At 40.2% G+C, this 23247-nt stretch overlaps 2 protein-coding genes and 1 pseudogene across 3 annotated transcripts; 1 reads left to right on the plus strand and 2 right to left on the minus strand.

Moving 5' to 3' along the window:
- Window positions 1–182: 182 nt before the first annotated feature.
- LOC149114558 (uncharacterized) lies at window positions 183–732 on the minus strand. The gene is made up of 2 exons (XM_089287195.1): window positions 445–732; window positions 183–394 (listed from the first exon to the last, which is right to left on the minus strand). Exons 1-2 carry the CDS (start codon window positions 730–732, stop codon window positions 188–190), a joined length of 495 nt encoding a protein of 164 aa, XP_089143321.1. The 3' UTR covers window positions 183–187.
- Window positions 733–6915: 6183 nt separating this feature from the next.
- On the plus strand, window positions 6916–8307 carry LOC149114559 (visual pigment-like receptor peropsin; annotated as a pseudogene).
- LOC110046197 (uncharacterized) lies at window positions 8193–22939 on the minus strand. 2 transcript variants are annotated; one of them, XM_089287196.1, is made up of 11 exons: window positions 22659–22939; window positions 15322–15502; window positions 14428–14556; window positions 13913–14094; window positions 13623–13737; window positions 12842–13011; window positions 12433–12563; window positions 11962–12080; window positions 11295–11412; window positions 10450–10952; window positions 8193–9887 (listed from the first exon to the last, which is right to left on the minus strand). In XM_089287196.1, exons 1-11 carry the CDS (start codon window positions 22812–22814, stop codon window positions 9346–9348), a joined length of 2346 nt encoding a protein of 781 aa, XP_089143322.1. In that variant the 5' UTR covers window positions 22815–22939; the 3' UTR covers window positions 8193–9345. The 2 variants fall into 2 exon arrangements, with proteins under 2 accessions (XP_089143322.1, XP_089143323.1); XM_089287197.1 differs by lacking the exon at window positions 22659–22939 and adding an exon at window positions 20211–20801.
- Between the last annotated feature and the right edge of the window lie 308 nt (window positions 22940–23247).

The following is a 23247-nucleotide window of genomic DNA, read 5'->3' on the forward strand; positions in this document are numbered from 1 at the left end:
CTGCTGGCGTCTTTCGTGTACCACGACAGTGGATGACCGACTGACGTCCAGGAACCAAAGTCGTCCTCTCCGGTATTTGGTGCAGTACTGATCCTAGGAAGTGAAATCGAAATGCCAGCAGATTTTCGTCTGGATCCAGACGCTCGTGCCTCTCGTCGCCGCCGAATACGGGTCCCGTCCCGTCCGTTCATCTTTGTGGTGAACTTAAACGAGCTTGATACATTCCGGCTTCTACAATGGACGCCTTTAGAGAAGATGACAGTTTTTCCAGGGTTAATTGATCAGGAATTAGCTTAACTAATAGTTCACTACCACTCTTCAGGTCCCAAGACGATATTTTTGACTGTAAAGAAAGATCCGAATCGCACCACGCCGGAATGCGCACCACGCCGCAACACGCCGCCCCACGCCGCACCACGCCGCACCACGCCGCACCACGCCGCACCACGCCGCACCACGCCGCTCCACGCCGCCTGCATTGGTGACGTCACTGGTGAACCCATAATATCGTTCCTGATCAGTGTTCTTTCTTCCAATCAGAGTGACTACGGCCCTGATGACAGGTTGCTCGCCTTTCTCCGTCACGGCGTATGTCAGGGCCCGAACGTAACAGCGTTTCCAAGGAATGTCGATATTGAGGTTGGACAGTTTATCAGTTGGAATGTCACCGATGTGAAACCTGCGGCGGCCATCCAGCTGTCGTTTGGTTCTTGCCTTAGTAGTAGGCTTCATCTCTTCAATTCAGCGTCATCTTCCCGTCTTCTCATCCAGCCACTATAGCCAAGGTGCCATTTCTCCAGTAGAATTACATAGCACTTACTAAAGTACGGCAAAAATACAAAAATTGTTTTAAACTGTAGAAGAACTTAAAATAAAGCACGCACACAAAGGAAAGCGAAAAAAGAGGCATCGATGGGGAAAGTAAAAGAAAATAAAGCAGATTGCATTCAAGTAAAGTTAACAAAACGTCGGCTCACATGCAACAAATAGATTTAAAAATCTTATAAAGGCAGCCACGTCCACTTAGCTTGCACGTGCGAAGGAAAGATCGTTAATTACTAAGAGTACTTTCAGTCCCTGTCCTCTGGGAGAGCCCCTAGTTACTGTTACTTATTACCTGATCAGCGTCGAGATAAACCTTCATATTCCCTGCCAGATTAAGTGGCTTATCTTCATGGTCCTGAACTTTTATCCTTAGTATCCCGTATGTCTTCAATTGCTGTACGTTTCCGTATTGGTCTATTGTGGTGAAATCTCCTGCGGCGGATAGTAAGTCTGTGGAGTTTCTAGGATCCGTAAAATTCACCCTTAGCTTGGCTTTACCTTTGAAAGTAAAATTGACATACTGTGATCAACTTTATTTAGGTAAAAGAAATGTTATAATCAGACATTTAGGAAAATAGGTGTTAGCTGAGGCAGCACGAGGGTTCGAAGATGGAATCCCAGAAAGACATTGATTTACAACTCTATCCATAGCAACCGATCTCGAACTCACCTTTAAAAGGTTTGCCATCTTTCTCCAAAAGACTCTCTGCAGGTAATTCTAGTTCCGCCATGTTGTCTCAAGCATGTGCCAGTGGCACTCTTAAGTCTTGACTACTGTCGAATGTCACTGGTGGGTCCACCTCTTGTAGTGCTATCGTGTGGTATACAGTCTAGCCCCTCTGAAACGGCACTGTCTGTGTGGTGTCGAAATATTGGTCCGTAGGGTCTTGGAATGTGACAGTCAAGCGATCCACATCGTCCGGGATGATGAAGGACAATTTACCTTGTTCATCTGTTTTGTCAACCATTTTCGTTCGAAAGATAGCGTTGACGTTCTCCACTGGGTTGAGACCAGGACCGCCAACAAATTTTCCTTTAACGAAGGTTAGAAATAATTTATGAATACCACATAAAATCTTGGAAGACTGTGTTGTGTAATCGTCCGGGTGAGTGTGGTCCTGAGAAGGACTTTTGTCGGTTACTCTCACTAAGATTTTGAAAACTTAAGCGAAAGTCATCATGAGTCACGTGAAAGAGTTGCTTTGTTTGGACTGTTAAAAGTCTAGTTCGTGGAAACCGAATTCGGATTCCATTCGCGCGAAACTTATTACTTGAATGTGATTGCTCACAAAACACCATTTGAAATATATTTTGCACAAAAATGTAACAACCTCAGAGAAAGCGATTTAGACGAAGAATGTCTTCCTAGGCCTGAGGAAATACGTCCAACAGAAAATGATAGGAAATGACGTTCCCGATGAGCTTCTAAACTGCGAAAACAAGCCCAGAAAGCGACGAGGAGATGTGACGAGCGCGCACAGAGCAGGGGCACCCAACGACCGTTTTCTCTCTAATGCTGTTAGATGCTGTTTTAGGCTATCTGGAGTACTTTTAAAGCTCTGTAGGTTAATTTTAGGTTGCACTAAAAAAAATTTTATCTGTTCGGATATTCTAGGGGAACTTGAGTATTCTCGAATTTATTAGGGCTTTTTTGTCCATTTCCCGAAAACCTTAGGTCTTATCGCCTTTCCGAAAATGATAGCTGACCTTTTTCCGGTACTCAAAACGACATTTTCAACAGTCCGAAAACAACAGACATTAAATTTCTCATATCACGAAAGTTCGAGGTGCCAATTCTCTCAAGAAAATCAGAGGGGATTAAAGGCCTTCCGAACAGATAATTTACCGAAACGATCGTTGGGTGCCCCTGACAGAGAACACAGATTCGCTTGAATTCGGCCCTCTGTTTACAGTGTTGGAGAAAATGTGTATGTCCGACTAAGAGGAAGAGCATGGAATATGTATAGCGACATGTGACAGAGACTTGAATAGAAGAAAGGAACATCAAGCTAAGTTGCATATACGTCACCACTAACAGGTAAGAAGGAAAGGAAATAGCTCCCTGTAGATGGCATAACAAGCCTTACCCGTACAGCGCCAAAAACAGAAGCAAAAAGTAGCCAAGCTGTCGAAAAGGAAAAAAAAAAATCCGCACTATAAAAAGCATCACATAGTGATGAAAAAAAAAGGTTACATCCAGGCTATAGAAGATCAGGGCTTTGAATTGGTATACAACCCACCAGGAGATGGCAACTGCCAATTCGCTGCACTTTCACACCAAGTAAAAAAACTTGGAATCCTCAGATATGCTGAAACCACGAGAAAAGAAATAGCTGCCTACCTAGAAAGCAATCCGAACGATAGCAATGGCTTTCCTCTTTTGAATAGTTTGGCAGACAATGGGTTTGCTTCCTCGAATGATAGATCATATGGCACGAGATGGAGCCTGTGGGGATCAGTGAACGCTGTATGCGGCAGCTAACTTGTATAATAATAATAATAATAATAATAATAATATTTTTTAATTTAATAGTAAAACTGTTTATTAGTGGCTTATAAAAAATTACAACTGTAAAATTCTTAGGACAATATACATGTCAGGGAAATACTAACTTACAAACGAATTACAAATTACACTCATTCTTTACAACCCTTATAAATTTGTCTATTGTCATTTGTCGAAAAAATTTAAATAAGAATGGTAAAAAATACTCCACACATTTAAATGGCAAAAACTCTACTTTAAAAATACACTGTAGCTATATGCAGGTCCACTTCTTGGCTCAGTGTTCGTGGCTTCGGCTAGAGTTCCCCAGAAATAGTATTCTCAATTGCCTTAAGGAATATTTGCATGTCCTTTTTCGATATCTAAATCAATGTCCGACAGTTCTAAGTGGACTCTACTAGGAGCTAATAATAGTAATAATAATAATAATAGTAATAATAGTAATAATAATAATAATAATAATAATAATAATGATAAACGAATTTTTAAACAGGATTAACCCGTCAGTACTTGAAAGTACTGTTATGATAGAGGTCCTGTAAGATTTTAAAAATTAAAAGGTCAAAATGCAAAAATTTTTGAAATTTTAAAAAGGCAAAAGTACAAGGGAAAAACATATAAAAGCTTACGAATAAGAATTACAAATAAAAATGTTCGTTTGCCTTTTGCCTAAATAAAAGCCTAGAGTTCAGATTTCTTATGCCCGACGGTAAACTGTTAAAAACCGAAGCTCCTAAAAACGAAAAACTCTGACAGCCAAACTCCAGGTTCATTATCGGCAGAATGCCAATATATGATATTGGCATCCAAATGGTGTCCTCCCTGGGAGCAGGTGGGCAACATGTATTCAGCCCGTTAGTGAGTATTTCAACAGCTACTGTGTACCTTGGACATTTTGCGGAAAATCAAGCAGAACGTTATGTGAGCTTGGAACAAGTTGTGGTTGAGAACAACAATGGAGAGGAAGGATTTGAAGAATGTCATCTAGACAACTGAAACTGAAGGTAACACTGAAATCGGAGATGATGCGGGTGACTAAGGAGATGTTGTGGTGAGGTTGGTGGCTAAACAGAGCAATTGCGGCAAAATAGTGACGGTAGTGAGATGAGAGAGGGCGGACAGGAACACAGATCACATCAGTTTGTTGCGGATGAGAAAGTTAGGATTTTGGCGACAAGAATTACTGGCGATTATAACTCGAAAATCTGCCCAATGAAGTCTTGAAAAAAATCTTTAAAATCGTGCTGATGTCATCCGCCATTTTATTCGTTGGTAACGCGCACCATACATACCAAAAGTTATGTCGAGTGAATAAACGATTTAGGGCAGTTACGCGAAATCTAACTCAAATGTTGCCAAGGGTTTATGTCTCCGGTGGAGTGCAATCTCGCATGTTAAGTGTCCGTAGTCTAATCAAGAGACATGGTCCCTCAGGCGGGTTGGTGATAAAATTACGGCGAATTATTTCGAGCTTAAAATGGGTAAATGCCTGGTTGAAATTCAAGAACATGAGTATGACTGGTATTTCATCAAAATAATTTTTTTGTGTAAAAAGTAACTAATGGTGACTTTTTGACGAGGCTAAAAAACAGCTGAGAAATAGAACTAGTACGTTTGAATGCCGATGGTGTTAATGTTAGTTTAGTTGTTTTGGAGAAAAGGTAACAAATAGTGACCTTTTGACAAGGTTGAAAAGGGAAAGAAGAAGAAAAAAGTAAACTTTCACTGCAAAGACATGGACACAACTGTTAATGTTTGGATGCCTATGTTGCTATGTTGCCTAGGTTACCGGTCCTTCGTAGCTAACCATTACGTCACTGCGTCTCCATTTACGTATATAACATAAAGTGATTGATTAATTGTTATTTTTAGTAGCCAATAACAAAACGTTTTGTTTCAATCTTATTGCGATTAGTTCAAAATCATTGACGTCACGGAAACAAATTGAACACTTTGCCCGACGGTATTCAAACGGGGCGGAGATCGAGTAAATTATCAGAATCATCGATTCAGAAAATTCAAAAGAAAAATCGCAGAGCCTTTGCATTATTGCCCCGTAAAAGAAGTGAACTAGCAAGAAAGACAAGATCAAGTACCTTAAAGTGCCTTCGATTCTTGACAGCGACATCTTAAACGAAAATAGGTCAGTAAGTGTTACAAATCTTTTTGATGTAACCATTGCGATGCTGTCAAAATTCCTTGTAATGGTCGAGACTTTTTTCATGTTCCAACAGATTATTGTCGCAAGTGTAATTGAGAGTCACCGCCTATAAATATAGACCAAGCAACGGCACAAGTCGAAGAATCAATTTCGCTCATTTTTTGCCCATAGATTGGCCCTAGCTAGAAAACAAACGGACCATAGTTAGTTTCTGCTAATACAGGATTTTTTGGAAAAAATTTGCGAAAAACGATTTCGCCCCGATTGGGCTCAAAAATCTACTTCTGGGTTTGCTGAATTTTCTGAACATTTGATCGCATCCCACACCACACAATTGCAGCAGTTACTTGAGACTCTCAATGATGATTTCTATATTCAGCTCAGGTCTTCATGGTACTGACTGAATGAAAAATAAAATAAATCGAAGTTAGTTTTGAGCCCGAAACGAGCTCGAACAAACACCCAAAACAATTACAGCACTAAAATATCGCCATATTTTTCTATGGGCTATAATTTTAAATGGCATAAAAACACTTTCTACGGATTAACTATATACCGACCTGTTTGAAAATCAAAAAATATATCTGGGGAAATGATTTTAAGTAGGCCGCCTTGGCCGGTGGTACTCATCAGTTTTGCCCAAAATCCACCGGAATGTAAATAATTGCGTGACGCGGCTAGTCACCTTGAATTCATAATTGTTTCCAACAAACTGCAGAAAGCTATCTGAGAACATTCTCTATTAGAATTTGAAACAAAATATTTTTGAACAAAGCAAGACCATTTCTTAAGGAAGGAACTGTATTTGTTTGGCTGAGATCACGATATATTTTTTCAAGCTCCAATTTTTTCTGCTCAAGGGTTTTGAAATCCACAAATTGGTATCCGCCTACTATTAAGGGAACAAATTAAATGAAGAGAAAGTATTTGTCAATAAGAATAAGGTGGTGTAGGGTTAAGCAAGAAGAAGTTAAAACACCATACATTATTTCATATTTGGAGAGGATGGGTTTTTTTCTTACAAAGAGAAGAATACCAATGCGTAAATTCCTACCAAAAAGACACTGCTAATGGAAATCAACAAAAAGATATTCGCTGGTTTGTTTAATGTTAGAGCAAAACGGACCGTCAGGACTGGAAATTTTTTTCATTTTGTATAACAAGTTATTTGTACATTATATATTGTGTATGAATTTTTACTGAAAAATTGCTAGTTTAATTTCTTTTGTGACTCGAGACGGCAATTAGTGCGCCAACACATTCAATGCGACTAACTCTCAGAGGGACTAAAACCACCGAGTATTCAGCGGCTCTTCTGTATTCCGATTGACAGTATTTTCTATGGCATGCCATAAAAATATCTTATACAAACACTATTCAGCGAAGAAATAATTTCATTATTTTTTTATTTTATTTATTTATTTATTTATTTATTTTCATTCTCAGATTGGTCAATTTATGAGATATCGGTTTATCTACAATTGGAGAAGGTGGGCGGAATATTCAGTTTTTAAGGAAAGTTTTAAAAAAGGGAAGGCACAGCGTTAGCTACCCTCCAGTTTAAAGAGATTACTAAAGAAATAACATGTTGGCAGCATGCATCCTTATTGCCCTGGCTATGTTGGGTTTCTTTTTCAATGCTATCACAATATTGACTTTCAACAAGAACCGAGATCTGCTAACTGTATATCAGATCTGCCAGTCCTGAGTATCGCGATAGCTGATGTCGTGTTAGCTGCAATCGTAACTCCATTTGCAGCGGCTGCAGACTTCCTCGCTGCGTGGCCATTTGGTTCGGGTGGATGCAGTTGGTACGCATGCGTAAGTGCTATCATTGGCCTGGGTACTATGCTGCATCATACAGTCCTTGCTGTCGAGAAGTGCTGGAAGATTTATCACCCAATGAGAGCAGATGTCACTCACAAACAGATGTTAGAAATCATTGTTTTGCTCTGGATATTCACTGGCTTGTGGGGTATCTTTCCATTGATTGGTTGGTCATCTTATGCCCCAGAAGGCACTGGAGCTTCATGTTCAATAAAGTGGCAGTCAAACGACCTCGTTGATACTTCGTTTATCATTTGTATTTTTGTCATTTTCTTTCTATTTCCTGTTGTTTCCCTGGTTGTATCGTATGCCATTATCTTGCAACAAATGTCCCAAATGGCAGAAAGGGCAAAAAGCAAATGGAACGATGAAGCACAACAAACATTAGAGATATTGCTCACCAGAAAGAAAGTGGTCTGGACTGGGTTCATAATGGTAGCAAGTTTTGTCGTAGTTTGGACGCCCTACGCCATCCTATCGTTTTACGCAGCATTTGGTAAACCTCAGAGTATACCTCCATTGGCTGCCACGATCCCCGCCTTGTTTGCCAAAACCTCTACGGTTCTCAATCCGATTATCTATGTCACTCGGTACAAGAGATTCAGAAAAGGGGTTAAAAAGCTTTTCAAGATGATATAGATTACAAAAAAAATTCAGTTTCACCGGATATACTACAATGAATCGATTAAGTTTGCTTTCTTGAGACCTGAAACATAATATACAATTACAGTAACTGCGGTAACCTAGATATGAAATCAATTATATATGTTAAACAATGCAACATTGATATATTTTCTACAACATTTTTGTTACATGTGCATACAAGACCTTTAGAAAGACAAGCAAAGGAAATGAACCATTAACATGGACTGCTTTAATATGCGAAGGTCACTTTTATTCGTCAGTCTAAGATATTCCTGGGTGCTATAATGAACAGCTCCCTTGATAAAACCAAAAGGTGCGAATAGTTTCACAAATGAAAAATAGTCGACTATTAAGAGCACTGCTCTCTTAATCCGAAATTCCCAGGTTCCAATAACAATAACATTGTTTTATTTACTCTAGACACTTAATACACATTTGCATAGAAAATTACAAAAACTTGCAATAACTTAAGGAAAAGATATGTGCTTACAGTCGAACCAGGGGGATAAATGAACCTTGCGGTTTCCGAGTTATTACCCTGCCTTTTACGTGCAAAACAAAATAAGACCAAGGGAATGAAGGAGACAAGTAAATTAAGTGCAAACACAGGGAGACAGACCAAACTATATGAGCAGGGGATATTCCAAGGAATTGAATGTTCAAAATCTTAGTTACTTCATGCTATTTTCGAGTTGTTCAGAAAAGAGATATAACTTAATTGGTTTAGAAAATCGGTACACATTAACATTTTTCAAATATAAAGAAGGAATATTATGCTAAAAGACGGAAGCCATATGGGATGTAGTTTGTTTCCCGGTGTTTGTTCTAACTCGTTATTTGTAGAGGTTTTGGCTAGCGGCGTATCTAGTATTATAAGTATGAACGCTACTAGCGTACTGGAAAAAATCGTGAAAAACGTTTGGAAAAAGGTTAAAGGTTAAGGTTCCACTAACTAGATTTGAATAGTTCCGGGTACTCCAGATTTAACTCCTCGGCTAAGTTGTTTAAATTCATCAAAGTTTGTCTTTTGCGAATTTGGTATGTCTAGTAACTAAAATATTTGTTTCTGCCATACGTGTTTGAAAAGTAACAGGTCATCTACATTCTTTTACCACTCTGTTCTGATTAAAGTTACAGGTTTTCTTTCCGTCGAGGTATCAAAGTACGATTTCTCTTTTCTATAAACAAATTGTGCCAAATAGGTGGTGATGAGAATAAGCAACACTCTGAGCTAGGGTGTAATTTCTTGACGTACTATCGGATTCTCAGACCAGACATTAACATTCAGTGATATCATCTTGTTAAGCAATCTGTTCCTAATATTAACTGTAAAAAAATTAGTGTAAAAGAGGATTGCAAGCTCGAGTAGAATCAAGAGTCTTTAACAGTATCCATTGATGATATGATTCTCCCTGTGCTGTGCAAGTTTCGCGTATTTTCCATAAACAGCTCTGATCTGTTGGACCCCAAACTGACCGTACACGAAGATCTTCTCACTTGAGTACCCCAACACTCTGAGCCCCTGGAGCACTCCCATGACTAGACGAGGGCCCCCGCTCACGAGCACTCGATGACTGGACTCTTCTGGGGAGGGCAGTGCATTGGATAAAAGATTGGCATCAATATAACCCTCTCCTCCCTCCCAGTCATCGCAGTCGACCTCGCACACGGTAAATGAAGTTTTCACACGCTTGTCAAGCAAGGTATACTTCTGTAATTCTTGGCGATAAGGAATATCAGCTGGCTTGGCAGCGCAGAGGAGAAGAGACACGATGGTGTGGTCCTTTGGGTTGGCCATTATTTCACGCACAATCTGCACTGCGGGCTGACATGACATGCCACCCACTAACAGAGTTAAGTATTTGGTAGAGTTGGACTGGTATTCGTATCCCCCACAAGGTCCACAGAAATCTACTGTTTCGCCTGAAAGACAGAAATAACAAAAAATGCAAATGTCGTCACTTAAATGAAGCAACTTTCGAAATAAACTAAACTAAACTAAAATAAAATAAAATAAATATCTTAATTGACCACTCCTCGAATAGGGTTTTTCAAAGCCAATGGAAACACTAAACACATACAATGTAAATCAATATAACGTGGTTAAGAATCCCAACTGGCAGGAGGCAGACCAGTTGGTTATTTACAAGCGTAATCGAGGTGTTGAACTTTGGAATATCAAAAACAACACTAGCTGGTGGTCAGAACGGGACTTGAGCCCGTGACTTCGGAATTTCAAGTCCGGCGCCCTAACCACCCGGCCACGTTGCCTCATAGCAGTATTCTCCAGGGCTCGCGCTGTTTTGTCCAGAAAATTTAGACTGTGAGAATAAATTTCGCCTTACAGTATATTCTTTTTAAAAAATAGATTAAATCTGGGGATGAAAAAATAGTGTAAGGAGGTTTTTCCTTGCCAAAAAATATTCGATCCAAGTGGGGAAATAAAACAGAGACGGGCAAAAATGTCGCTTGCAGCCGTTCTTACCCAATTGAAGAGAGCGGATGGAATTCGAGAACACTCCATGTGTCTCATGCTTGAGCAACAGCGAAATTTTGCCAAACTCTTTAGTGCGTGACACAGGCGAGAAAAACCTCTCATTCTTCCCAATCCTCACTCGGACGTACTGGCCAGGAAAGCATCCTGTACAGTCAGTGGGCTGGGGCAAGGAAAAGGTATATTCGGCAATCATCTCCCCAAAAGACTTAACAGACAGCAGTTTCAAAGCAGTGAATCTGTCTGGTCTGAGGCATGGCTCATGCGCAACTCCGTCAGGTGTATCCAGGGGCTTCAACACTGCGGGAGGCTTGGTGTTGAACGGGTTTTCAAACTCTGAATCCTGGTAAGAGTCTTGGAGTTTACTATTGTGATTTAAAGCTGCGTCATCATTGTCTGCTTCAATGAGAAGTTTACGTGCAAGGTCTCTCTTCGCCTCACCGCTCAACTTCCTAATCTCGGAATTAAGAACGCGTCTGTCAGGAATCTTCAACCTAGAAGCCAATGTGATAAAAGTATATTATTCTACAAAAAGAGGAGCAAGGAGTGAAGAAGAAAAGGAGAGGAAGACGTCAGGAGACGAAGAAGAAGCAGAAGAAAAAGAAGAAGAAGAAGAAGAAAAAGAATAACAACAACAACGACAACAACATGAAGAAGAAGGAGAAGAAGAACAACCACAACAACGACATGAAGAGGAAGAAGAAGACGACACAAGAAAATGAGGAAGAAGAAGAAGAAGAAGAAAAAAAAGAAGAAGAAGGGAAGAAGAAGAAGAAGAAGAAGAAGCTAGCCGTTATAAAAAAACCGCCAGGACTAAGCTCAGTTCCTTTATTTACCATAAGTCCACTGCACCAAGGCCTAAGAGGCTGGTTTTTCCAACTAGCTGTCTCAGCACCTCATTGCTAGCTCCCATCATCCATCCTGCTTTGCCATCACGTAAAAGACGTTCAATACCTGCAGTGCACATGAATAACTTTGAGTTAAAATTATGGCCAGGAAAAAAAATTATAGTCACTCTGAAAGCCTTTATAATGGCCACAATTTCGACAGGTATGAGGTTTTATTGACGCGTCCTTTATAATTTGATAAAGAAAGTCTTTTTGTATACTGTTACCAGCTGCAGTAATACTGCCTCCTTTTCTTTTACACACAGACCTACTCAACGCTTTCTTGTAAAGCCTGCATGACCTACCCATCTCCAGATCCTAGAGAACTCCTCCATTTGACGAAGATAAGCAATGACTAAATAAATCAGGTTTGTTCAAAATGGTAGTACCTAGCGGTCTCGAGACTGGCAATATAGTGGCCCTCGGAATACAGTTAGAATTGGAGTTTAGAAATGTTGGTTTCTATGGAGAGAGGCAAGCCAGAGAGCCCGGCGGACAAAACAGTCCGAGATTCAAACCCGGAACACATTAGCTCACACTGATGGGAGGCGAGCATCTGTCATCACTGTGCTATCCTTACGTCCTTTTTCTCTTTCGTGCTTGTGCGCAAACCTACCCAGTTCTTTCTTGTAACCAACACCACCGCAAGCATGCATCATCTCGTCTGTGACGTAATTGACGTTGGCTGCAGCTTTGATTTTTACTTGGAAGCACCAGTGATGGAACTGTCCTCGACTACACCAGAAAAAAAAACAAGGGAAAACTAAATTAACTCACCGCATTGAATGTCAGTCATGTCATGGCAAAGTTATGACACGGTATGGCACGGCATGCTATGCCAGATAGCATGTCATGATATTTTGCCATATAATGGCAAGCGGAATGCTGTGGCATGGCATTGCATGGCACGTTACATATTATGTTTTCTAATGATATGACATCGAATCGTATCGCATGTCGGGGCATAGAATGCTTATGAAATGTTTTTGGCATGGCATGGCATAGCTACATATGCTGAGGCACGTGGCAATGGCATGTGGCAAGCTGTGTTATGGGATAGCATGACACTGTAGTCTATACTGCTTACATTGGTGCCATCAGGGGCTCTTTGTAGATAGACCAGTCGTTGTTGTTGGTCACGTGATCCATTCCCTGTGCCACGCTGAAGAGCATCATTCTGGCGCCGTTAGTCTCCGTGACAGATTTACCAAAGTAATCCTAAAAACATCATCGAAAATAGGTATGTTACTCGTAAATGTGTCTAGGAAAGAAATGTAGTATAACAGGGTCTTACGTCACTCATTCATTAACAAAGATAGAAATAACAAGGGTCAAGAAATAAAGGCCCTCAAATTTACTCATTAAATCCATCACCAGTTTGTACAAGTAAGAGGTATTTCTGGGTCATATCTACATTACTCATTTAGTGCCTAGTGATTTCCGCCCGTATGGCAGTCCCTGAGTCAATATGAGGAAATATCAATGATGCTTATTACCTGTATGATTGGATAGTCCGCTACGCGCAGGCCTGTGTCGGCATGGTCTGTTCTGATGACGTGCTTCTTAGCAATATCGATGGAGCCCAGGGCTATCCCATTCCAGCAAGCAGAACTGAATAGAAGGAAGTATGGGTCAATAACTTCATGACCAGCCAAAGGGAAATCACCTGTTGATAAAGAAATACGAGATTGAGACGGAAACGAAGTGCAAAAGCGGGAATTTTGTTGTCCACCGCCCAAGAAATGTTTCTCGATATTCAATGATGATTAGTTTCATCCAAGATGAAGATCATAAATAATAAATATATGAAATAACTTAAAATATTTAGGGACGCAACCACATCAGCCTTAGCTGGTTTTCATGCAGCTGCAGGTCCTCTGTCCTGGTCGACCTGGCATTTGGAGTTTTTATGGAGGAAGAAAAACGGGAGAACCCGAAGAAAAACCCTCGACGCAAGGCGAGAACCAACAACAAGCTCAACGTACATATTACACCGGGCTAGAGTCGAACCCGGGTCACATTGGCGGGAGGCGAGCGCTCTTACCACTCCCCAGGGCTGATACCACCGAACAACATGCTATTCTCGGAAACCAAAGACTGGGCGTGGTAAAGTCGGAACCTCTCTCTACTGAACTTCCCTTAAGTCTATACCAGCAGCTCCTATGTCTTTAAGCATGTCAACTGGGATCAGGCTTATCCTAGGTGTATATTCCAAAGACACGCCAGTCGTATAGTTTCAGCAGAACGCTTTGGTGGGTTAATGTGGCTTTGACTCACCAAATGAACCAATCAGTCTGTCCGCTGACAACACGCCTTCACACACGACTGGGCTGGACTGGTTACCACGCATGCCCAACGCCGACCACTCATCACTGCTGGAGCGAACTTCGTCCTATAGGATTGTTGAGAAATTGTCATTACCTCATCCGTTAGGCCATGTATCGGTTAAAGAGGACATGCTGCAGACTGCATTTGAACTTGAAGTTATAATTTCTATATCATTTTAGCTTCTCTGGCGTTTCCTGCAAAATCTGCCTGTTAGAGAGACACAAGCAACCAAACGTTACCTTAAACATAAGATACAGACTGAGGTTCATGAAGTCGCCTTCAAACGACGGGCTTGTGCTTTCAACAACGTAGAAATCTGCAAATCCTGCACTGGTCACCCAGGCTCCGTAGCGCAAAACTTGTATTCTGCCATCATCCAGCTGCTTTGATTTAGAGGAGAATGGGAACCAGTTATGTCCACCTGGGGCGTGTAAAATAAATAAGTACCTTGAGTGTACATGAGTCTCATGCTGTTTGATTTGTGATAAGAAATTATTAACAAATAGCGCACCTTTAAGAGAGTGTTTGTTGTACACTAGAGAAATTGTGCGCGTACATTTCAAGCTATGATACGCCCGGTGATGCGACCGCTATTTCAAGAAGATAAAAACCATCTTAAACACAGAAGTCTGCTAGATCTATCATTGCATCGAAGCAAAAGTCTATAATGCTATGCTTTAAGCTTGTCTATACCTTTGAAACATCAACAATGCCAGTCATGGCTGGATAACACCTAGATACCACGCCTACATACCTGTAGCTGGGTCACTAAACACTAGTGTGCCAATCAGCTTATCTGTGTCAAGTCGTGTTAGTACATCTTGAATGGTTTTGTTGCCGTGATATCGGAAAAGCATTGCTGCAACTGCACCTAAATGCATCACTGCAAAAAGGGAAACATTCAATAAATAGAAAACATCTACTTGTCAGTTACAAGCTCTTTTTTTACCACAATCGCTACTAATCTCGCAATCTGATTGGCTAATTTGCCGATGTCGAGAAGAGTCCAGACCACGTTGCTTCCGTCAATGTGTCGCGCAATGCCTTTTTAAGCTCGCGCTCTGAAAAAAAAAACCATTTTCTTTGACGTTGATATTTTGGTAAAAAACAAATGTACTCTTATCGACAACGATACGCGTCATCAAAGTGGTCAAAGTTTGTTGTGGACTCATCACTAGGCTGCGCCTCGTGAGTCCACAACATTTTGACCACTGTGATGACACGCGCCGAGTGAGTCTACAACAAATTTTGACCACTGTGATGACGCGTATCGTTGTCGATAAGAGTACAGACCACGCTAAACCACATTCGATTTGTTAAATTTTCAAGTGCACATTTTGCCAGGCGTCCTGTTGCCGTCAGTCATTTTTTCTCTAATTAGCCATCATTCAAAAACATCTTTTTATACTAATCCTCGAGGGACTTGAGACTTCTTTTTACTGGTCAACGATCTAAATAAGAGTGCTTCTTTCCTGCTTGACGATTAACTATCAGCCATTTCTTTGTATTTAACAGTTAACACAGTCATTCATAGAAATCCTATTATTAGTATTAGTTATTAGTATTTCTCAGATATCAATTCATAAAAGGCACTGGTTTCTCAGCTCACCGTATCATTTAAAACTCCCTCCCAAGGTACAATACTCACCGTATACCATGGCAGTGCTCGGGCAGCCATATCGCGCTATCGTCTCCACAACCATTGCAACACACACATGATTCTGACCCAAGCCACCAAGTTCTTTGGGTACGATAAGACCCAGCAGACCAATAGAAGCTAAGGCGTCCATGCTTTTCCTTGGATATGCATATGTGTCATCGCATATTATCTAGATAGATATAAAAAAAACACACACACAGTTAGTTGTGTTCCCAGTGCTAAACATCATAATTAACTTAGAATAAATAATAGCGTGCAAAGATATGATAAAGAGGATCCCTCTTTCGATCTTTTATTTGAAAGATTTCGTCTATAAACTCGCGCTCTAGTTAGGTGGTCAATAAAGAGAGCCTCCAAAAGTGGGGAAGCGGGGTAGCATGTTCCCTTAATCCCTTGAAAATTTCACTTTTTCTCTCTTTTTCCCCATTAACAAATTCCATTGTTCGGGCCTAAAGTTCCCTTAATAGTGGAGATATTCCTTGTTCCCTCAAATTAATCCCACAAATATCCCTTGTTCCCTTGAAATAAATGACCATGTTCCCTTGTTTCCCAAAACCCCTGGGAGGCCCTAGAAACCCCAGGGAGGCCCTCGATAAAACGTTTGATTTTGCATGAGACCGAACAACACCCCTAATTAGCCAGAAATAAATTCGTGTGCTAAATTTCGATTAAGGTTTTCTCGAAATAGGCAGTAATATCGACAGTTGTCCCAGTTACGATGAAGAGGTAAGCTTTTCCAAGCACGAATTTCATACAAAATACCAGGAGAAGAGTACCAATATTTGGATTTATTCTAGAATATGCTTCTATTAAAAAGTCGTCATGTTTTGGTTTAGTTTATATTCTCCAATCAGGAATTTAATTTAATTTGATGACAGCCACCTTTTCTGCCTGAAAAGCAAGCCGAATTAAGAAGCCGCTGCATTGCCACAGTCTTGACTTTAAGCGGAGCGGCAGAAAGCTTAGATCAGGATGTTCAAGCTAAGTCAACGTTCTTCGCTCATAATTTGTTTATGCAGGTTTTCTTAGCAATTAGTTTTTGAACAATTGTATATTGCCTGTGCTGCTCTACTCTCGACTCAAGTTGTTTGGGTTAGAGCAGAAGAAAGTTTGTTTCCCAACTGTACACAGCAATATGGGTCCAATATTCGGGATTTCGTGAGATGTAACACGAGTGAGTCCGCTGTCCGTATTATCGCTATATTGACTTGAGAATCGTTAGAGAATTAAAGCCTTCAATATTGGTCGAAATTAACTACGATTTTGAGACGCCAACATTACTAGCTTTCTTATCAGGAAATAGGCGATAGATTAATAACCTTCAAAGAGTTGTTTTTGTTGACACAAAACTGTTTCCATGGCAACTGTGTTGTAAACAATCCTTTTGGCCTTGGAGTGAGCACGTTTGCGGTAGCAGATTGTAATGTTGTTGTCCCTACACGTCTTTTGAATTGACATACGTGGAAAGGCAGACCTGTCAACAACTCACGGACAACTAAAAGACTTTTGCAATTAGGCAGCTAAAGGCCTAATGGGATTACTCAGTAAAACAGAGAAATGCTAACAAAAGAAATCGTATCGAGGTTGAGGAAACACACAAATTCCTTTATTTTATTCCATTAAGCCGCTAAGTCAGTTGAAATTTTGAGTTCAAAACCGTTGCAAACTCGACGAAGAGAACTTGGTACCCTCTAGATGCGATCTTTATTCTTAGCTTGGCATTATTTTCAGATGTGGTTATTGCCTTCAGCATCGAAAAAAATGTATCGACTGAATTGCGCACACTGGAATGACAAACATTAATTAAGCTACCTTTCCTTGATAGCTGGTCAAAGTATGCTTTTACTCGTGATTTATAGCATGCATGCAACTGAATAACCAAGGAATTATGAGCTAATAACAGATGAAGGTAAAGCCTATTGCAATTAAAAATTTCCGGCTTTATAATCTAAAGGTGAGCACGTTTGACCCGATTGGCCCTACCATCCTTTATATTTGCGTCTGAAGAATACCCCACAATGGCATTGTATAAACGTGACTTTTATGCAGTCCTCATATCATGTCTGTTGCCTATCTGGTACCTAAAATCAGTCTATTATTCGCTAGTGACATTCATATTACTACACCGTCTTCACATAGAGGGAAATGGTTATGAAACCCTACAAAGTTCTTTGATGCTTTTGTTCGCATTTTTGGCCTTGACCGTGTTTAAAGCACAATAGTTGTTTAGTCCGTACTGACGAACTAACCAATCGAAACGTTTTGGTTACGTAATTCATGCATAGTGTATGAGCGCAAAACAAAAGATTGTGCACGGTCGTGGACCTTCCAACATAAATCCAGTTGAGATCTTTGTATGCTCATTTGATGTTTGCCAGGTTTCATAACCAGTTCCCTCTATGGTCTTCAGAATTCCATGAAGACAATGAAGTCCTTCACGAGAAAAATGATGGGGCCACTCGAGGTTTGGGCGGCTTATCTTAATGAGTAATGACTGACCTGGGGCCATCATTGTCTACAAAACTATTCTCTTTGATTGTAATCTTCGTGCAAAGTTCCATGTCTTTGCTGTCTAGACATCGCTTTCTTTTGACCAAACAAGGTTACACGACGGCAGTATTTTCACTTAAAGATTTCCAATTTTGGAGACGTTTAGGCGTAGTGGTTGTGTGATAAACTACGCAACAGCCAAGGTGAATTCATTCCAAAGTACGTCCTAAAAACACCTCAAAATACCTGAAATACTTCCTCAAATAACTGGGCATCCAGTCTATAACTTTCAATATTCTCGAGTTGTGTAACTGTACGACAAATTTCAGCAAATTTCAGAAATGACAGTCGGGCCCTGGATTTCTCAAACCTCCCGATACTGACTCGACCCTTGGACCTGTTTCCATTAACTCCCGATTTCTCGAAACAATTATCGTTTCCCTTGGAAGTTCCACCAATATTTGTACAGCTTAACTGAACATTTAATTCAACAGGTCATGGGGCTAAAAGCAAATGTTTTCAGGTAAGAAACTGTGGCTTAAAGGCAGCGTTCTCCTATAGAAACTGCTGAAAACTTGGAAAGTAAGTGAAAAAATCGAAATGTTATGTTTGGTTATAAAACTCTGTTTGATCCCATTGCAGTCTGCAGGCCCCTTTTAATAGTACTCTTTACAACCATGATTCCTCAAATGTTTTTGCCCATAATTTGATACCGTAATACCGTAAATTCCGTTTTTCCGCAGTTAAAAGGTTTCTTTATTCACATTTGAAACTATCAACTTAAAAGTCACTCTGACATGTCAGAATTCCAGCATGTTTAGTTTTAGTGTTTCAAGGGGCTTTAGAGTCAACCTGTTTGGAGTGGTGATTAAAGGAAAAATACTTGTCGTAGAAAGCTCATAGTAAAGGAACTATCGTTCCTTTTTAGCGAGCGGCAAAGTCGCCTCTTCGCATTTCTGTACTCGGCATTAGATACTTCGTCGCCGAAACAAAGCACTCGTGCGCCAAATCTCAACAGATACGAGGGTTAGATTATCTGCGATGTTTTTCCTGTGTATATTCAAGATCGATAGCTAAATTCCGAACACAAATATGATGGCTATGATAGTTGACGACTGTTCTTTTGTAAATGCTAGGGGGCGAGACGGAATATGAAAGTATAAATTACATAGCAATGTCATAGGGAAAAGGTTAAAAGCCAACGCTTCAAATATTTGAGTCTTGATAACGCGAAACAATTTTAAGCATGTCTGAGTCCGAGAGCAGCCCTTGATAAAGAGACAATATGAAATATAACATATCCGTTTAATCGTTCCGTTGTGACCTAGTGTCGGTCAATAGATCCAGCTCGGATTAGCTCCCACAACAACAGAAAACAACTCATGACGTGTGCGGAGTCAGTGAGGCTATTACTGACTCTAGCTGGTCAAAAATATTTTCTTTTACTATATATAAAAGCAATGAGAGAAAATACAGAACTAAGAAATCGGCACAAACAGGATAATGGCTGCGCCCGGGCTGGGCGTGAACACATTCTGGGGTTGCGGGTAAAATTTATATCCTTTGGTTTTCCCACGATGCCCACGGTGTTTTCGGCATGGCCTTGCTCCATGCCTAATGAAAGCTTCATTGTTTCCCATTTATCGAGACCGGAAGTGTTTCAAACAGTATCATACTTTGCGGTACAGTTTAAGAAAACAAAATTCACGATGAGTTTAAGGCCATGAGATTTCTAGAGTTCACTGCTCAAGACGTGCGTACTTGCAAGAAATGAAATTGTAGAAATTGTTCAAAAGTAACAAAGGTTAAATACAGATACCCTTTGACTCAAGATTAAGTGATCCACAATACTACATAACGTGATACAGTACATCTTCACTTCTGATTGAACAGACCGCCAGTAGAGGTCACGCATCTTTAAATCATGGTAAGAATTTTATCATCAATATCTCTTTAGACGTAAAAATTTTTGCAATTTTCATCACGGTGTTGATTCGTACCAAATGGTATTTGTGACTGTCCTCTTCTTACGTATAAATGCATGAATTTTTGGACCTGTTTTACCACATAAGATGAAATTACAACGACAGCAGAACAAGCGACAAATGAAAATGACAGTTAAAAAAAATGACAGAGAAGATTCTAATCTTCATATTTAACGAAAAAAAATAACTTCATTGTGCTTAGTCCCTGACATAATGAACATTTTTCTGGTTAAACAAACTCTTCAAGTGAAAGAAACAGGAAGGGCTAACAAATAAGAAAAGCAAACCGATACGGGCCTTCTTGCTTTGGACGCGGGCGGGCGGTATGCGAAAAAGAACGAAAAAGGGAAGAGTACAAAAGCAGGAGCAGAAAGAAGTGGCTACAGTTTAAGTGCAACTTACTGCGTTAGGTCGAATCACTGTCCTACAACACTCCATCAGTTTTCCCTGTATTTCTTTTTGTTCTTCGTTCAGTATCCACTGTGGATCATAATCCCAATTCATGCCCCAGAATTCCTTCCCATTGCCCCATGCTTTCGTTGTGTGAGATGCCATAACGCCAGGAGAATTTCTTAGCGACAGATTCTGAGCCGCGCTCGGTAACACTCTTGATGGTGTTCTTGTTCACCAAGGAGAGGGAATGTCTAGTAAACTGAAGACTAATGTGTTGGTTTATATTCATTGTTTTGACCCTGTAATTGACCTCTCAATGGGCAGTGATAGAGATTCTCACGTACACGACTTTGCAGTTGGTCGGAAATTTAATAAGCTTGAAAAGTATTAATGACCTAGTAAAGTTGCTAAAGTAATAACTTACCGAAAATAGTGACCTTACGAAAGAAACAAATAATCTTCCATAGTGGTTAGCAAATCCTGAAAGAAGTGACCCCTGTAATGTAACGACCATCCGAAAGTAGCGACCTCAAAATATTTGAATTGTTATCGCAGAAAAAAAAAAAAAGAAAAAGAAAAAAAAGACACAATGCAAATAAAACGAGCTAAACCAGAGTGCCTGATATTTGTTGACTCTTATTACAAAGGCATTATATTACCCCGTTTGTTGTGACATAAATTCTTTTGCACAAGATGTATCCCTTTCTTCGTTACATACTGTACTATACTGGGAACATTTTTATCCGTTTAATGGTCACATGGCGGTTACACTTCTTAGTTACATAAGACACATAAGCACCAACCGTCGAAAGGCGCCACCCTTGATAGTAATGATGGGAAGGTTTTGCTAAATCATAAATTTACGAGGGTTCTTTATGTTGGGAACTTAACGGTAGTAATATTGTTCGCATGATATGTGTAAAAATAACGCTCCAAATTCGGAGAAACCGCCGTCTTGAAATGTCAACATATCGGTCCGTGCATTCATAAGTAGATTTTTCTTTGCGGAAAGAAAGAAAACCCCGGCAATTATGCCCCAGGGGACTCTAGGGACAGAGAATTTAATCCGACTTGTAAAGGAGACCAAGTGGGTGTGGCGCAAGATTTATTTTGTCCCACGCAAAAAATCTAGTTTACAACAAATGACAACAACACAATGTCAGTTGTACATACTCAAACATGCCTTGAAATTGTCAGTAAATACCAGAGCCAAACCTACCACAATTTCCGAGTTCTATCTTTCTACTCCTAATCTTACTTCTACCAACATGCAACTCATTCTTATTGAAAAAGAAACTTTTCAGTCTCTTAAGCCACAGAAGCCACGCTTAATCATGTCTACACTTTATGGCTTAAATGTCCGTGACAAAATCCAACTAGCTACTTGTCAAACATGTCAACGGCCTGCTAACACATCCAACGTGTGCATTACATTGTATTTCACAATAGTTACTATCTAAAATTGTCTAATTTTTCTCTATACCTGAAGAAGGCTGGTACTGGCGGCCAGCCGAAATATTCTTTTAAATCAAGTTAAATTCTATGTTTTGTTGGCTTTACTTAATTTGCCTTGATGGATAAAAATCTGTCGGTCTTTCCTTAAACAACACTCCAACTGATACCGAAATCCCTAATTTACATCCACAAGAAAGAGCACCCTTGACCCTTTGACACTGAACGCCCCCTTCTCACATCACATATGCATCAAGTTTGGTATACGCCAAAGTAAAGGACAAGCGATGTTCATCCGGGTACCCATGCTGGGTTTCCCGGCAAGCGAACTTGTGAACATAATTAAAGAAATTTGTTTGATTACGAATAATTAGCATTTAGAGACGTCCCTGCCACGGCTCTCGAATTGAATGTAACGTGGTGTTTTTCAAGTGCCTCCTCGTCTTTCCTGTCTAATCAGAAATTGATCTCTTGATCTACGCAGTTCCGCGCTCTCATGTATTCAGCTTACAACTAGGTGCCGTATTTCAAGGGAACGAGCACATTGACGTAATCTTGGTGAGAAAGTACAAAAATGTAATCTCTTGTTTTACTTTCTCCCACTCATTTCCATTCTTCTCCTGACAACCTAAGAAAGGGGACTGGGAACTACTTCCTAGTCCCTCTCCATTGCTTTTGGCTGCGTTAGGAAGGCCCTGTTCTGGGTTCTGGTAACTGTATCAATTAAGCATTGCTAGACTGAAAGCGGTCATCAATTAACTGATTAAAACAACATATTTTTTCCTGTTATTCGGGTTACATACACTAACGTAGAAATAGTGGACGAAAAGTAAAGACAGCAACAAGCGCTAGATGAAAACAAACCGCGCAAGACAAAACTCGCGCGCGGAAAAAGTTTTTGCATTCTATTCCATCTATTCGCCGAAAACCTGACAGTTGATTTTCTTTTCAACTAGACTTCGAGGAAGCATTAAGGAGAAGCAAAAGTCATCTATTTGAACTTACAGCGTTTGGTCTAATGACATTCCGACAGCACTCCATCAGTTGTCGCTGTATTTCTCTTTGTTCCTCGGTCAGTATCCACTGTGGATCATAATCCCAATTTAATCCCCAAAATTGTCTTCCTTTCCCCCATTTTTTCGTGGTAGTCGCGGATCCCATCACGCCAAGCAGACTTATCAACCAAGTTTGCAAATGCCACAATCTTGCACGATTCTTTGGACGAGAGCTAACTGATAAAATGAAGAATGGTTTGCTGTTTTTATACGCAGTCCCTGATCTTGACACTGCAGCTAAGCTGACCTTTCATCGTAGCAGGAACAAATGGTTTCACGTATTGCAGATATTTATTGGCTCTATATGTAACTGATGATGTTCTAGTACTTCCCGCAAGAAGTAATCATCACTGTTTAGTGCTACGGGAACAAAAGGGTAATATACACGATAAGATCAAGCTAATGAAAAACGTTGAGTACACTGAGAATCTGTCCCACAAATATTTGCATAGATCTAGAATAAGAACGTTTTCTAGAGAAATACGAGAAGTGTATTTGTAGATGGTACAAGAATACAGGATAAGAGTCATAAAATAAGC

The sequence above is a fragment of the Orbicella faveolata genome, unplaced genomic scaffold (genome assembly GCF_042242905.1).
Source record: "Orbicella faveolata isolate gen_17 unplaced genomic scaffold, um_ofav_v1 contig_14, whole genome shotgun sequence".
In the NCBI taxonomy this organism is placed as follows: domain Eukaryota; kingdom Metazoa; phylum Cnidaria; class Anthozoa; order Scleractinia; family Merulinidae; genus Orbicella; species Orbicella faveolata.

What these genes read in the sequence shown, in the direction of transcription:
- LOC149114558 (XM_089287195.1), bottom strand. Translation starts at nt 732, where the DNA reads ATGAAGCCTACTACTAAGGCAAGAACCAAACGACAGCTGGATGGCCGC. An exon ending in AGCGGCGTGGTGCGGCGTGG is followed by an intron (nt 395 to 444) that starts TGCGGCGTGGTG and finishes GGGGCGGCGTGT; the next exon opens with TGCGGCGTGGTGCGCATTCC.
- LOC110046197 (XM_089287196.1), bottom strand. Translation starts at nt 22,814, where the DNA reads ATGGGATCCGCGACTACCACGAAAAAATGGGGGAAAGGAAGACAATTT. An exon ending in ATGTCATTAGACCAAACGCT is followed by an intron (nt 15,503 to 22,658) that starts GTAAGTTCAAAT and finishes ATATCTATCTAG; the next exon opens with ATAATATGCGATGACACATA. An exon ending in CATCCGCTCTCTTCAATTGG is followed by an intron (nt 9,888 to 10,449) that starts GTAAGAACGGCT and finishes TCTGTCTTTCAG; the next exon opens with GCGAAACAGTAGATTTCTGT.